General features: G+C 39.4%; 1 protein-coding gene across 1 annotated transcript; it reads left to right on the plus strand.

Annotated features, from left to right (window-relative positions):
* Nucleotides 1-3,711: 3,711 nt before the first annotated feature.
* LOC142181777 (uncharacterized) lies at nucleotides 3,712-9,783 on the plus strand. Its single transcript, XM_075255301.1, has 2 exons — nucleotides 3,712-3,894; nucleotides 9,496-9,783. Exons 1-2 carry the CDS (start codon nucleotides 3,712-3,714, stop codon nucleotides 9,781-9,783), a joined length of 471 nt encoding a protein of 156 aa, XP_075111402.1.
* The last annotated feature ends 6,617 nt before the right edge of the window (nucleotides 9,784-16,400 follow it).

Here is a 16,400-nt window from a genome sequence, read left to right on the forward strand (position 1 = left end):
CTCAAATGCATTTACAATTCCTATTTTTCAACCAAACAAGGCAATATATTTCTATCTTAATCGCTAATCTCTCACCCGATGCCCAGGATCAAGATCTTGTTTTTTTGATTCTATATGCAATCAACAATTTCCTTTTTCAAGTTTAACTCAAGATTCATAAATAGTATTTCACTGTTAGCTACGCAATAAAATAATTAACAGCAAAATCAAATAAACAACCCATAAAGATAAATTCAAGATTATCCATTTAAGCTTCAAACAACATAATTATCTAACACCCATGACCCCAGAATATTTGGGTTTTTAGCCACTCATTCATACAAACATCAACAATATAACTTTTAAACATCAAATAAATAGATACTAGAAGAAAGTTTAGAAAAACTCTTTTAATCCTTGCTCCAAAGTATTGTTCCTCTTGATTTTTGATGCTTCCAGATGAATCTCCTCTTCTTTTTCTCTCTAAAATCAGGTCTTTCTCCCCAATAATGGTTTTTTTACCCTTTTTAATCATGTAATAATGGGTTTTGACAATTATGCCCTTTTAGGACCGAAATAGACTCGTTCTGCGATTTTTACACGTCCGCGACGCCCCGCGCGATGCCCCATGTGTCGCGTACATGGATTGGACAGAGGCAGAATACATTTTAACGGAGCAAAACAATGCAGCACAAAAATTTGCACTTCTGCGGCGCCCCACGCAGCGCGACAGTACATTTTTTTTGCGCTGCTTCATTTTTTCTCTTGTTTTTCTATCCGGGCTTGCTATGCGAACCCCGAACACGATCCCGACTTGATTTATTTAGCTTTTACTCAGACTTCAAAGCCCCAAATTAATCAAATTCATCCCTAATTAAATTCTTAAGTCGAAATCTCTTCCTGTAAGGCATAAAACATGAATTTAGTAATTCATTATTAATTAAGCTCAAATCTTTGTAAAATGCAATAATTAAAGTGTTGTTACAACGACTAAATTACAGGTTTTTAGCCTATGATCAGGTAGATGGAGTAACACGTGACAATTCATAACAAACGTAAAAACATGACAAATGAGGACGAAATTATCACGCCGAGCCATAGCGAACTGCTTGGGCCAAGGGCTGCAGAAATGGTAGAGTCATTTGGATTATGTTTGAACACAATTTTTTGGATGAGTTGCTTGTGATTGGCACTTTAAATGTTATTTTATTTTGTAATATAGGCTTCGATTTGCAATTCCAAGTTGGAAATATCAGCAGGAGTGGAGGAGACAGGAAGCAAGAGGTCAAGCATTGCGAGATCAGCTGTGTTCTGGAAAGCTAAAATTAGTATCACCTTTGGTACTTTGGTATTGGGTTGAGTGCTTCTATAAATAGTGTTTGAAATAGTTTGTAATGTTTTCGACTAGCGAGCAATAGTGTTTGAAATAGTTTGTAGTGTTAATTCAGGAATTTTTCTTTTTATTTTATTTTCTCTTTTTATGTTTGGTGTGCTTTGACTGTGTGCAGACTACAGGTTAGATTGGTGCATGACTCGATCTTCTAGGAAAAAAGTGCAACCATACGAGCCAGAAATCGAAAAACAATTGTGACAGTTGAGAAGGTTGGGCAATCCTCAACCACAGTAAATATGGATGGAGATGATAATATTATGGATTTGGTTGCGAAAGAGGCAGCCCAGATAAGAGAAAAAGTTGCTCGGGATGCTAAGGAAGTAACTATTAGAGATGCAGAAATTGCATATGAAGAAGAGATGGCTCGGAGATTGGCTCAGAATCAGCCCTTCGTTCTAGACCAGTACGGAAAAATACCACCCGACCAAGGGAGACCATTTGGCGTTTATGCTAGACCGGTCTACAACTTTGAAGTGTGAGACCCCTCCTATTGTAGCCAACAATTTTGAATTGAAGCAAGAGTTACTCCAAACCCTTCAAAACAACTGTGTTTTCAAAGGAAAGATGAACAAAGGTCCAAACAATAATCTAATGGACATCGAGGAGATTATGAACACCTTCCAATATAATGGTGTGTCACAAGATTCAGTTTATCTAAGGGCATTCCCATTCACATGAAAGATCATACAAAGCACTAGTTTAAAATCTTGCCCCAAGGATCAATTAGAATATGGGAGGAGATGACCAGAAAATTTCTTGCTAAGTATTTTTCCTCAGCTAAAATAGGCAAGTATAGAAGGGAAATCCGTAACTTCTGCCAGAACGAGACTGAGATCGGGTTTGAAGCATGGGAGATGTTTAAGGAGATTGTGCCAAAATATCAACATAGTGGATTTGAACTCTGGATGCAACTCCAGGACTTTTGGGATAGTTTGACATCATCCTCACGCAGAACATTGAGCAATGTAGCTGGGGGTCCGTTGATGAAAAAGACTCCAGAGGAGATAGTCACTATTATAGATGAGTTGTTTAAATATGCAAATTAGTGGCCCTCGGAAATTGTTAAAAGAATAAGATCAACTAGTGTTCACCACGTTGATACTAACACATTTGTGCTGGTATAGCTTGATGCCATGTCAAAAGAAATAAGGAAGCTGACCATAGCCTCAGTACATAATGAGCCTCATGCAGCATGTGATATATGTGGAAGAGGACACCCTAATGATGAATGTCAAGCTACCATAGAGTAAGTGAATGCGGTGGGTACTTATAATTTCAATGGAATGGGTAAAAAATACTCCGGGTTTACATGGAGTTCACCTAGGGGCACAGCAAATGCATGGCAATAAAATAACTCCACATTTCAACGAGCTCTAGGCTTCCAAAATCATCAAAGGCCGCAATTTCAGCCTCAATAGCCAATTCAGTCTGGTTTATAAGATTTGATGAAGTCTTTCATTGTCAAGACATATGAGAGACTAGATGCTCATGGTGCAGCTATCAAAGAACTTGGGACAGGTTTGTGAAATTTGGAGAGACAAGTGGGAAAGATTACAACTAAATTATCTGAGAGAATCCCAGGCAGTCTACCAGCTGATACTGAGAAGAATCCCAAAGAAACAGTAAATATTTTGACCTTGAGAAGTGGACAAGTTTTGAAAGATTACACTCTAATTCAAAAAGAAGTTGCGCCTGAAAAAGAGAGTGGGAATGAGCTGAAAATTGAAGATGATAAAAAGACTGAGAAGAAGAAAGGTAAGAAGGGAGCAGAGAAAAAGAAGAACAAGGAAACTTCAAGAAGGGAGGAATTTGATGATGTGAGCAAGCATATATCTACTCTTTCTTTTCCCCAAAAGATCTATAGAGAAAAGCTGGACAAGCAGTTTGAGAGATTTCTAGACATGCTGAGACAGGTTAATGTGAACCTGCCATTCACTAAAGTTCTGTCACAAATGCCATCTTATGCAAAGTTATTGAAGGAGATCCTTACAGAGAAGAAATAGATAAAAGAGACCAAGGTGGTCAAGCTCACAGAGCATTGCAGTGCAATCTTGCAAAACAAACTCCCACAAAAGTGTGAAGATCCAGGGATTTTTACCATACCTTGCTCTTTAGGCACTCTCAATTTTGATAAATCTTTATGTGATTCAGGTGCCTCAATAAATCTAATACCGTTGTCTATGTACATGAAGCTGGAGAATGAGATTGGAGAGATAAGGTCTGCACCAATGTCTATGCAGCTGGCAGACCAAACAACTACAAAACCCGAGGGGATATTATAAGATGTTTTGGTATGGGTCGATAAGTTTATATTTCCTGTAGATTTTATAGTGGTGAATATGGAGGAGAATAAGAAGGTCCTCCTTATCCTAGGAAGACCATTTTTAGCAATGGGTAGAAATATACTGGATATTCATGATAGAAAACTCATTCTTAGAGTGGGTGATAAGACCGTAACTTTTGAGACGAATATGGAAAAAGGGGTGAAACAAGAGAAGCCAGCTACAAGTGTTAAGTGGAAGGTGAAGGGTGTGAAAAACAGGCCCCAATGAATGAAAAAGACAAGTGTGGGGTGTACCCCAAGAAGGTTATAAGAAGTTATCTACATGGATGTGTGCACTAGTTCGGGCACATGGAATGGATCCCGACTTCGATTCAAATCCTGACTAGAGATTCAGGGAAGTTTCCTCTATCTTACACTTTTTAATTATGTGTTATGGGGACATGCCACAACTTAAAATTTGCGGTGGAGCATATTTGTATGTTGTATGTATATTAGTCTTAGTTTTTGCTTTAGTTAGCTTGATTGTTTTTTTCTTTATAGTAGTTAGAAAAAAATTGAAAAGCCATACAAACTTTCAAATTTTCGACTGTTCCCGATGATGGATATTATTCGACAGGTTTCTTGAGGAATTAAAGCCGAAAGAAAAGAGACAAAAAGATTTTCTTTTGTTGGTAGTGTAATAATCCCCCCCTTGGTTTTTCTTTATGTTGCGATTCTATTACAATGGTTTTGTTTGAACTGAGTATAGTTAGTTTTTATTTTTGGTAGAAGTAGGAAACCCCGTGCTATGAGTTTAATTGAAAGCAATATCTCTTGACTTTATTATGCCTTGAGAATAGTGAGTTCTTTAGTTGCGACGCTTAGGCTCGTTTTTTACTCTTGTATAAAGTACCTTAAATTGTATGATCTTAACATTGCTTAACTGTTTTGACTAGAGTGTCTTGATGAGTCCAATTCTGAGTGAGTTATGTTCCTTGTGTGTGTAAGATTTTTGTGTTATTCTATGCATTATATTTGATGTCTAGAACTTGGCCCGTGTGTTTGCAAAGCAAAATAGTAGTTTTATTTAGTCTTGGAGGTGATATAGGCCTTTCTTTATTGAGCAAGTTATATAATTTTACCAACCTAATTGTTATATATCTTAGTTAACCCCTTTTGAGCCTGTAAGTCTATTTCTTGGGCAACCACATTACAAGCCTTACCCATTTATTTGAATTTATCATCTATTTGAACCTATATACCTCTCTTGAGCACTTAAAAATTATTAGGAACTTTGTAAAAGTTGAAGTGCGGGGTGGCTGGTTTGGCTTTCGAGTGGAACTTATGAAATAAGGAGAATGATTCATTGTTTTTGAAAGTGTGAGCCACTTTAATTGAATAAGAAAAAAAAATTAGTTGTATTGTTGTGCAAAATATTTTCTGATAAGTGATAACTCTTGATGTAATTGTGCTTAAAGAAGTAGGGAGTTAATGCATATTGATGTGAAAGTGGAGTATGGTTTGACATAAGTGTGGGGTTTTGAATGTTAAATGTATGTATTAAAGTTCTTAAGGAGCTGTAGTCACTCTTATATCTACATATATCCTACCTATCCTATAGCCTACATTACAACTAGTTTAAAGTCCTACTTGATCCTTGACTGAATGAACTCAATTAGTAGAGTAGTACACTATGGGCAAGCCTATGGTTCATCTTCATGGCACATGAATATCGTTTCTGAGAGTGAGTGATTTCTTTTTATCTTGAGTTCCTAATTGTTCTTGAATTTTATATGTGTGAAACTACTCTCTTTTGTTGTGTGAGGGAACTTGATTCATGAATGAAAGGTAATGTCGTTCACCTCTATGTTAGTGTAAGTGAGTAAGTTGTGAATGATGTGTGGTACTTGTGAGTCAAATATTGAGGCAAGGATGTTACTCTATTGTGCTTAGCCAATTTTAAATATTCTTGGTATGTTGAGTCTTGAGTGTTGTTTATAAGGTCGTGTCTATATAGAGTATGGTTTGATTACTCGAGGACGAGCAATGGTTTAAGTGTGGGGTGTTGATGGTAGCAATAATCTCATGTTTTAGTCAATTAGTACATTCTAATTTATTGCACTTTAATTGAGTTTGAGTATTAATTGCTAGTGTTTTGTACTAATTTTGTGTTTTATGCCTTGTAGGAGTGTTCATATCTATGTAGAGGTTATGAAATGAATTCAAGCTATTCTGGAGCTTTGAAGTCTGAGTAAAAGCTCAAGGATTAAGTGGGGATTGTGATCAAGGATCAACGAATGATAGTGCAATTTAAGAACGAAACGAAGAATCGAGTAGGCATAATGCGCATTGTATAGCAAAATGCACAAAACTTTTCACTCAGAAATCTGTTTAGGCTCCACAAATATAGTTGGAAAGATATTTAAAAGGGATACAACTTTCATGTTTTACATTTTTCAAAATTCCAAACTTCTGCGGTGCGTGGGGCGGTGCATGAATTCCTGCAGTTTGTCAGAAATCAACTCTCTGAACTTCCCCACAAATTCCCCGCATGGCGCATCGCCCCATGAGGCATGCCTGTGCAAATTTGTAGAGTAATTGTACTATTTCGCATATAAAAAGGTGTTTTTGTTTGGACCCAACCCTACTTGGTATATATACACGGAAAAATATTATTTTTGGGACTTTTGACACATCTTAGACCTAAGTATGCCAAGGAGGAGTTAGAAAAGCAAAAACTCAAGGATTTCATCATTCAATTCTCACTTAAGACAAGAATTTGGATTGTTCTATGTTTTCCTTTAACTTAAACATTATTTTGATGAATTACTCCATATCCATGGAGTAGTTCTCTTTAGGGTTGCTGAATTTAGTGTATTGATACTTGTTTGTGGATAATTAACTCTAGTTTTATGTATTGAATTATTTTGGATGTTATAACTGTTGCATCTATATTCACTTGTTCATGAATTGAAGAGAGGCATAACTTGTGATATTGTTGCATTATATTTTGTTTGTTGAAGTCATTAATTCTTCTTAGTAATCAGAAGGGGCTTGTTAAATTGTTGATTAAACTTAATTAGGAGGATAATCGAGAGAGGTTCTCCTACAGACCAATCCATTACGAATTGCTGCATATCTTCACGTGCTTAAAATTGGTTCATCGTGTAAGGTTGATACATAATCGAGAGAGGAGTTTCTACTAAACAATTAAACTAATAACCAAGTGAATTCGAGAGACTCACTTGAACATCAAAAGTGAACTATCTAAAGTTAAATCCAAAACATTTATCTTGCACATATCCTATCAACCATATCTTCTCCCAATTGATAACTTCCTTTGCTTAGCATTGTCATTAGTCGATAGTTTAGACTCTTAGTTAACTTGGTACACCCTATGTTTTTGTACTTAAAAGTGCATCGTAAGTAAAATAATGTATGACCAAAAATGAGTTCATCTTTGGAAGTATATCAAGTAAGTTATCATGTTACCTCAGATGTTATATATATTGAAGATCATGTACAACAAGTATAAAGAGGGTTGGAAGGTTTAGAAGCTAAGTAATTAAAGAAAATAATGTTTCATCGAAAGTCGACAAGTTGGGAATGTATAACATGTACTTTTGGGGTGAGACTAGGGTGCTTAAAATGATAAAAAGGTTATGTTATGAGTTATGTTAGTCGTATGATAGTCATGTGTTATGTTTTGATGCCAAGTGAGTTGTGGAACAAAAGTGGATGAAAGTCATCACAAGTTACGTTCATAGGTTTTACTGAAATTTAGGTCAATTGTAACTGCGATTTTCTCCCAATATACTTAGAGTTACGGGGTCTTCTACCCATTAAACTGAAGATATATTAGTCTATTTTATAACCCATTAAACGATTTGTCAATATGTCATCAGAATAGAGAGGTATATGCATTTTCGCAAGACTGCGCAGGCTGCTAGGTGACAAGTAGGTGTGTCACCTGCTTGCTTAAATGAGAGTCCAAAAATGGACCAGTTTGGGTCGTCCAAAGAGACATTTTAAAGGAATCTTTTGTTCATGTAATACATTGATAATAGGGCACAATAACCAGACATAAACCCCTGCAAACATCCTCCCAAAAATTGAACACAAACCCTATTTAAATTTCTCTCCTTTTCAAGTTGAAGTTAGAGGCGAAACCTTGAGTTTGAAGAACCAGGATAAGAGCTGTGTTATTCAACAAATAAGGTAATTTTACTTCTCTCTTTCATATAATTTTGGCTATGTGTATAAAGCCATTCTAAAATTGTAAGAACTCATGGGACGGTGATCGGAAGCCGTGAGTTCGAGATTTTCACTTGTAACGGACTATTTTGTGGACTCTTTTGTGTTGCTGTTCAGTTGCGTGTTTTACTACTGTTTTATGGAGTTTTGGAGGAGGAATGGATTGGATAAATACCACATAAATGCAGGGTGGTGGGCTGGTCATTCGTCGTAACATTTTCGGGTCTTTTGACACTACTACGATGGTCGTTTTGTGTATGAAGAGATTGGGGTGTATTGGATTGTTTTGTTGTATTTTATGGTGTATATAAGATTGGAAAATAATGTATATATCATGTTATTGTTGTGTTCTTGTGTTGTTGGTGTTATCTTTGATGGGTTTTCAATTTCTTTAACTTATGTTTTGGATGATCTAACAAACTTATTGTAAAGAACCAGATAGGGAAACTGACACATTTGGTACACATTGTTAATGAACGTATTCCAGCCAGAACTCCAGCTAATGTGAATTGCTGCAAGTGTAGAAAATATAGAAATAATATAGGGACTTGATCCCTTGTGTTTCCCTGACAACACTACGAAAGTCAACTAAGCACAGCTGGAAAGTGACTGCTACAGAAACAGTGCACACAATGCAGCAGTTTTGCAGTCACTTGTACTTTGACCAACCAATTGCTTACATCATTCATATGATGCCATCAAAGGCATTTTAGCAAGAGTATTACAACAAAACATCACTTGAATACTTGAGAAGTCACTTCAAGTTTTCAATCCTTCAGAGAAAGTGAACTAAATTCGCAAGAGCCTCAAGAACAAAGTTAAATACTACTACAGACCAGTTCCCAAATCTAATATTTTGTTGTCCTTAGTTGAGTTGTAACTTTGTAATTATTCTTCATTGTAATTCCTAAATTGCTTAGCTAGAAACATTACTTAGGAACCCCTTTGTAAAACCATAAACCCTTTGTGTTTGTGTCGTGACTAGAGTTAGTCATGAGTTGAAGTCTTTGTAATAGGTGTATTGCAAAGTGGCTTGTAATAAGTGTATTACAAGTTAGTCAGGGATTAAGAGTTTAATTTTTAGATTGTATAGGTTGTAATCTAAAAGTTTCTCATAGTGAAGTTGAAATCCTGCCAGTGTAGGTCGTGGTTTTTTATCCCCTTGAGCATGGATTTTTCCACGTAATTCTCCCTGTCTTATTTACTTACTGTTTTATTAGTATTCACAGTGAAAACTCATAGTGGACCTGGTAATCTATAGTTTGGGGGACTCATATAAACTATCAATTGGTATCAGAGCGGGTTTCTCCTATCAGGCTAACACATAGGAAGGATCCTTATGACTGCTCCACTAAATTTTGAAGAAGGTCAATCTACGTATAGACCATCCAGGTTCAATGGGCAATACTATGGGTGGTGGAAGGCAAGAATGCATGATTTTATCATGGCTGAATATTCTGAGTTGTGGGATGTCAAATGTGATGGTCCTTATATCCCAACAAAGGCAGTTGGAGACCTTCCATTGACAATGCCAAAGACCAGAAAAGAATACACTAACCCAAACAGGAAAGCTGCAGAGAAATATTTTCGTGCCAATAAAATTTAGGTGTGTGGAATAGGACCTGATGAATATAATAGAATCTCTGCTTGTGAAACTGCCAAAGAGATATGGGAAGCTTTGCAAATAACACATGAGGGAACCACTCAAGTAAAACAATCTAATATTGATATGCTCACTACTGAGTATGAACTCTTTAGGATGAAAGACGATGAATCTATTCAAGATATGCACACAAGATTCACCTCTATCATAAATGAGCTACACTCACTTGGTGAAATCATTCCTAGGAACAAGCTAGTGGGGAAAATTCTTAGTATCCTGCCCAGTTCTTAGGAAAGCAAGGTGAATGCTATTACTGAAGCAAAGGACCTGCAGGAGCTGACCATAAACGAGTTGGTTGGAAATTTGAATACCTACGAGATGAAGAGGAAGATAGACAGTGAAAGAAGAGAACCAAAGAAAGAAAAAAACCTGGTACTCAAAGCTGAAAGCAATGACTCGAGCGAGGAGGACAGTGACATGGCTTACATAACCAAAAGGTTTAAGAAGATGGTCAGAAGAAATGTAGGAATACTAAAAAGGGGCAACTCCAGCAAACCAAAGAACTTTGATCTATGCTACAAGTGTGGAAATCCAGGGCACTTCATCAAAGATTGTCCTTTCCTGAAGCAAGAACACTCCAAGTACAACCTTGAGAAAGTAGCCAAGAGGAACCCGGTTCCTGACAAGCACTTCAAAAGGAAGAGGTCCGCTGACAATGTGGTGAAACAGGCTCTTGCAGCATGGGGAGATTCCTCTAGTGAGTCTGAAGATGAAACAGATGCAAGTGACAACTCCATGATGGCAGTTGAAAGTGAGAAAAATGAATATGATTCAATATTTGCTTTGATGTCCCAATTAGATGACGATGAAGACAATGAAAACAATGAGGTAAATTTGAAGTATGTTCAGAGAAATATGAAATTCTACTCTCCTAAGAAACTCATGTCTTTAGCTAGTGTATTGATTGATGCCTATCATAGTCTTGTGGAGGATAAGTATGCCTTGACCTTAGAGCTAGGAGAAGCTGAACAAACTAGAGATGATCTGGTGGTGTATGTAGTTGATCTAAAGGAAACTTTTTGTGAGTTGGAGAAAGAAAAAATTGTTTTAACCGAAAAAATTGCTAACATACAACATGAAAGAGATGACTTTGTGGTTGTAGCTGTTGACTATAATAAAACCATTGAGAACTTCAGTAAAGAAAAAGAGGCTTTAGTGAAGAGAGTGACTGAGATTAAGGAAGAAAAAGATGATCTCTTGGTAGTAATTGCAGACCTGAGGGAAACAATAGAGGGATTAAGAACTGAGTATAAACCTGGAAATTCTTGAAAAGGAAAAGAGGTAGCCAGTGAGGCACATATTAGGTTTGAAAATGAGTTAAAGGCTGTGAGAACTAGCTTGTATGTTGAAACTGAGAAAAACAAGCATCTCCAAACTGAACTGGAAAGAGTAAAAAATGATCTTGAAAAGTCCATAAAGTGGACCTGGTCCTCAGAAGCTATCACTGCCATGTATGTTAATAATGGTGGAAACGGACAGGGAATAGGGTTCCAAAGGTAGAAAATCCCTTACAACCCCCATAGCAAGTATGTTACTATATTAGATAACTGGCTGTGTACCCACTGTGGGAATAACGAGCATTTCAAGGAAAATTATCAAGCTAGGGTCTAGTCTATTTATAAAAATAAAGTGTTTGTTGAAAATTTAACTACTAAAAAGGGACCAAGTGCCACCCATAAAAAATGCATATTACATGCATGGACTAAGAGAGCTCTTATTCATCCTCTTGCCTAATACAAGGGCCCAAACTTATTTGGGTTCCTAAAACTAACTCTTGATTTCCTTGTGCAGGGAACAGTGAACGGAAGCAGTCAACAATGGTTCATGGATAGTGGATGCTCAAAAAAGGGAGTGTATCCTTTGGCAATGGGAAAAAGGGGTGCATTCTTGGAGTTGGAAAATTTGGGAAATCACTCACTCACTCTATTGAGAATGTATACTATGTTAATGGTCTTAAGTATAGTCTCTTGAGTGTCTCTCAGATCTGTGATAAAGGAAACAAGGTGGAGTTCTTGTCCAAGATATGTACAGTTACTAATCTGGTAACTGGTGAAGTGATACTTGTGGCCAATAGATACAAGAACATCTATGTTGCTGATTTCGAGTATATACAAAGTGGTGATCTGAGTTGTCTAAAGTTGTTGATGATGATGTTGAACTCTGGCACAGAAGATTGGGGCACACAAGCTTCGCTCTTCTGAATAAACTAATTTAGAAGGGCCTGGTCTGTGGTCTGCCCGTGTCAAAGTTCAAAGTACAGAAAGTGTGTGATGTCTGTGCTAGAGGAAAGCATGTGAAGTCATCTTTTAAGCCTAAAAAGGATATCAGCAACTCACAACCACTCGATCTTCTTCATATGGATTTGTGTGGCCCAATGAGAGTGCAAAACATGGGAGGAAAAAGATACATCTTTGTGATAGTGGATGACTACTCCAGATTTACATGGACTCTATTTCTTAGAACAAAAGATGAACCCTTTGAGGTATTTGTGGCTATTATGAAGAAAATCCAGGTGAAGATGGTGTCTAGAGTAGCATGTATCAGATCAGATCATAGAACAGAATTTGACAATGCTAAATTTGATGAGTTCTGTAATGAAAATGGCATTACCACAACTTCTTTACCCCAAGTGTAGACATGTGATTTTTAACCCTCCCCAAAATTTCACCCATTTTAGCATGTAAATATTTAGTTTAGGCCTAATATTGCTATTTCAGCTAATTTTGACGCTTTTACTTTATTTCGTCACAAAAATGAAAATTACAAAAAATATTTTAGTTTACGTATTTTTCGTAAATTTAAATAAAAAATATACAAAAATAGTACCTTATATTTATTTTTATATAATCTTGAAAACACAAAAAAATAGTTCTATGTTTTATAGTTTAGTTCAATTAATTAAAATTAGTTTTATATTTTTATATTATAATTGTACATAATTTTAGAAGGAGGAATTAGTTTTAGGTTGGTTTATCCCGTCTTTATAAATCTAGTAGTCCATTTTTCTAGTCTTGGCCCAATTACCTAGCCCATCATTCCTAGGCCCATACCCATAACCTAATCCCTACTCCAATATAATAGTACTTAACACCTAAATATAGGGACACCAAAAAAAGGCCTAAAAATCTACAGAAAGAGCGCCGCAAATCAGAACCCACACCCCTGACTTCACCTTCTTCAACCATTAACACACCCATTGTCAACCCCCTGTCTAGATTTCCCTCTGTCTCTCCCTCGTTCTTTAAGAGAGAACGCCGATGGGCAGTAAATCGGCGATTTCGTCGGCTAAAATTTGACCACCCAACGCCTCACCCCTACTTTAAAGATAAGCTGAACCCTAGAGAGGCTTGAGAGATTAAAAAGAAACGCAAAAAATGTGAAGAGAGGACGAAACAATAGTGAAACAAGGAGCAAACTAATTTTTTCCTTCCTTAATACGCATAGACGGTTTGAAGTTAGAGCAAGGAAATTTCTGGTTATGTTTTGTCGATTGTAATGTCATGGGCAGCTTTCCAGCCATGTCCCATGACCCCTTGGGCGCGCCCCGTGGCGTCCTAGCAAGCCTTCCAATGCCTAGCACCACTGACGGCCCCGTGGTCTTGGCCGCGCCAAGTGACAAGCGCGCATGTGCCTCTGTCGCCCTACCGATATCCCTCGCCAGCGCCCAACCGCAGGCAGATTCCAACAGCGCCGCGCGCGCAGACAACGCCGCGCGCGCAGACCCTGATGCCAAAGACTATGCTGCCGACAACGGACCTGTTTTCTGCCTTATAACAAACTAAGTCTTTTTCATTGTAAATATAGAGTAGTTTTATTCCATGTACTTCCATTATGTTTCTCTAGCTTAATCAAGTCTAGTCTTGTAGCTTTGGATTATTTTTTTTAAACATTATTAGGGGGGATCAAGCAATCAAACTTTCTAGCAAGCAAACAATTCTCTGTACTGGTGTCTCTCCCCCTCGACACCGCGTTGCCTTTCTGTAATAGCTTTCATTAATGCAATCAAGCTTTCTTTCATTCTCAATTCTCATTCCTATTCTCTCAATTGCTCTTGACATTGGTTTTCCCGTACGGCACTGACAATCTAGTCTAGCGTACAGAGGGGACCTCAGTTGGCGGACAACAACTGCATTGACATCAGTTTCTTAGCCTTACATCGCCCTTCCAAGGAATCTCAGGAAGGCGCCGCGTAACAGTTGGTATCAGAGCTTAGGCTCGACATCGGACGAGGGAACGCATTGCCATTACCACCATTTCTGACCATGGTATATCATGGGGACCGCATTGCGGCCCTTGAACAGACGGTTGACGGATTACTACCCATCATGGATACGGTGCCTGAACTAAGAACCAGCCTAGGGCAAAGGTTGGATGACCTGGACCGCAGGGTGCTCCAGGCCAAAGTTGACATAGAAAACATCAGTCGTGACTCCGAGGGAGATCGGCAAAGGGCAGCCACAGAGGAAGCCGAAATTTTTGGCAAATTCGAGGGACTCCAACAGGAGCGTGCCGAGGATTTAGCTTACAGGGCACAAGAGGCAGACAGGGTGACTGCCATGCAACAAACTATTGATGACTTGACAGACAAGCTCAATGTTGTCAATGCTGCTTTACAGGGCCTACTGCGAGGCGGTGGAAACCAGATCGGGGGCGCTGCAAACCCCACTTCCGCGACACAAAAACTGAAAATTCCTGAGCCAAAGCCATATAGTGGAGCTAGGAATGCCAAGGAAGTGGAGAACTTCATCTTTGATGTCGAACAATATTTCGATGCTGTTGGGGGCCTAGAAGAAGCTAAGAAGGTAGCAACTGCTGCCATGTATCTTCAGGGTGATGCTAAACTCTGGTGGCGGGTGAAATACGAAGCCATCAAGGCCGGTGAAGATGCTCTCGAAACATGGGCAGAACTGAAGGCAGCCATCCGCCTAACAGTTCTTCCCCGAAAATGTTGAATACAATTCAAGGAGAAAGCTACGGGAGCTCCGCCAGACCAAATCTGTGCGGGACTACGTGCGGGAATTCTCCGCGCTCATGCTAAGCATACGCGACATGGGGGACAAAGACAAGCTCTTCACTTTCCTAGAAGGGCTGAAACCTTATGCCCGTATGGAGCTACAAAGACAATGGGTAGATACCCTGCCCAAGGCGATCCAAGCAGCTGAATGCCTTAGGGACTATTAAATGGAAGCTCGGAAGGATAGGCCTCAACCGCCTGCCCGAGCGGGATTCAAAGGGGGCCAGTCTAGCAATGGTGGCCCTAGCAGAAGTGGGGGAGATTGGAGCTCAACCAAACCTAAGGCTCCCTCCACAGGCAGCAACAGTGCTGCGTCTAACAACAATGATTGGGGGAGGAAGCCCCCTTCAGGATGCCGTCATTGCGGCGGACCATATTGGAACAATGAGTGCCCACATGCACAGATGAACGCCCATCAGACTTTTGATGATGGGACAGATGACGATTCAGACAATGCGGATCAGACTGAACCAATAGGTGCTTTCAATGCAATTGTTGGCTCCATTTATGAGGCATTAGCAGAGACTAGTGCTGGTATCCGTAAGAAGAAGGACCCATGTCCAGTCACAAAGAAAGGGAAAAAGAAGGCGGATGATGAGACTCCTCTTAAGCACGAGAGGACCTTAATGTTCGTTGAGATGAAGGTGAATGGCAAGCCCATTCGGGCCATGGTAGACACGGGTGCTACCCACAACTACTTAGACTCGACTCAGGTGGAGCGCCTTGGTCTAGTTGTAGGGAAAGGTAGAGGCCGTGTCAAAGCTATCAACTCACCTCCCCAGCCAGTGGGTGGAATAGCCAAAGAAGTACCGATGAAGCTTGGCCCTTACGAAGGAAAATTCAACCTGCGCATGGTGATCATAGATGACTTCAAGTTGATAGTTGGATTGGAATTCCTGAGGCAAACCAACACCATGCATGTACCGTATGCTGACATGTTACTGATGATGGGAGCAAACGGGACCAAGCCCTACATTATCCCGTGCATGCCTATGAAGATGGCCGTTGAAAACATCTCGGCCTTGCAGTTGAAGAAGGGGGTCAAAAGAAATGAACCCACGTTTCTGGCAACCCTCTGCATCGAAGATGTAGAATGCTCCTCGAGTCCCATTCCTGAACCCGTGAAGGAGCTACTACTAGAGTTTGAAGATGTCATGCCACAAGACATGGCAAAGCGACTACCGCCTAGGCGCACTGTGGACCATGAAATTGAGCTGGTGCCGGGCGCGAAGCCACCTGCCCGGGCGCGAAGCCACCTGCCCGGGCGCCTTACAAAATGTCACAACCCGAACTCACCGAGCTTTGGAGACAATTGACGGAAATGCTAGACACAGGGATTATCATGCCCTCCAAATCCCCATACGGGTCCCCTGTGCTATTCCAAAAGAAACATGATGGTAGTCTACGACTTTGTGTGGACTATCGGGCTCTAAACAAAATTACTATGAAGAACAAGTACCCTATTCCGCTAATGGCAGACTTGCTCGATAGACTGGGTGGTGCGACGGTGTTCACCAAAATAGACATGAAGACAGGTTATTAGCAAGTTCGGATTGCATAGGATGATGAGCACAAGATGACCTGTGTGACAAGATATGGGTTGTACGATTTCCTGGTTATGACATTCTGCTTGACTAACGCCCCAGCTACATTTTGCACTTTGATGAACCAAGTCTTCCGAGAGTACATTGATGAATTCGTGGTGGTCTACTTGGATGACATTATGGTATATAGCCAAACATTGGAGGAACACCTGATGCACTTGCGGAAGGTCCTAGCTCGATTGCGGGAGCATGAACTATATGTGAAGCTATCTAAGTGCTCCTTTGCTCAA

The sequence above is a fragment of the Nicotiana tabacum genome, chromosome 6 (assembly GCF_000715075.1).
Source record: "Nicotiana tabacum cultivar K326 chromosome 6, ASM71507v2, whole genome shotgun sequence".
NCBI classification, from domain to species: Eukaryota; Viridiplantae; Streptophyta; class Magnoliopsida; order Solanales; family Solanaceae; genus Nicotiana; species Nicotiana tabacum.

Bases quoted from the DNA above. Each gene is read 5' to 3' on its own strand.
- LOC142181777 (XM_075255301.1), top strand. From the start codon at position 3,712: ATGGAGGAGAATAAGAAGGTCCTCCTTATCCTAGGAAGACCATTTTTA. The intron at 3,895-9,495 runs GTGAAGGGTGTG...AATAAAATTTAG, and splicing joins CTACAAGTGTTAAGTGGAAG to GTGTGTGGAATAGGACCTGA.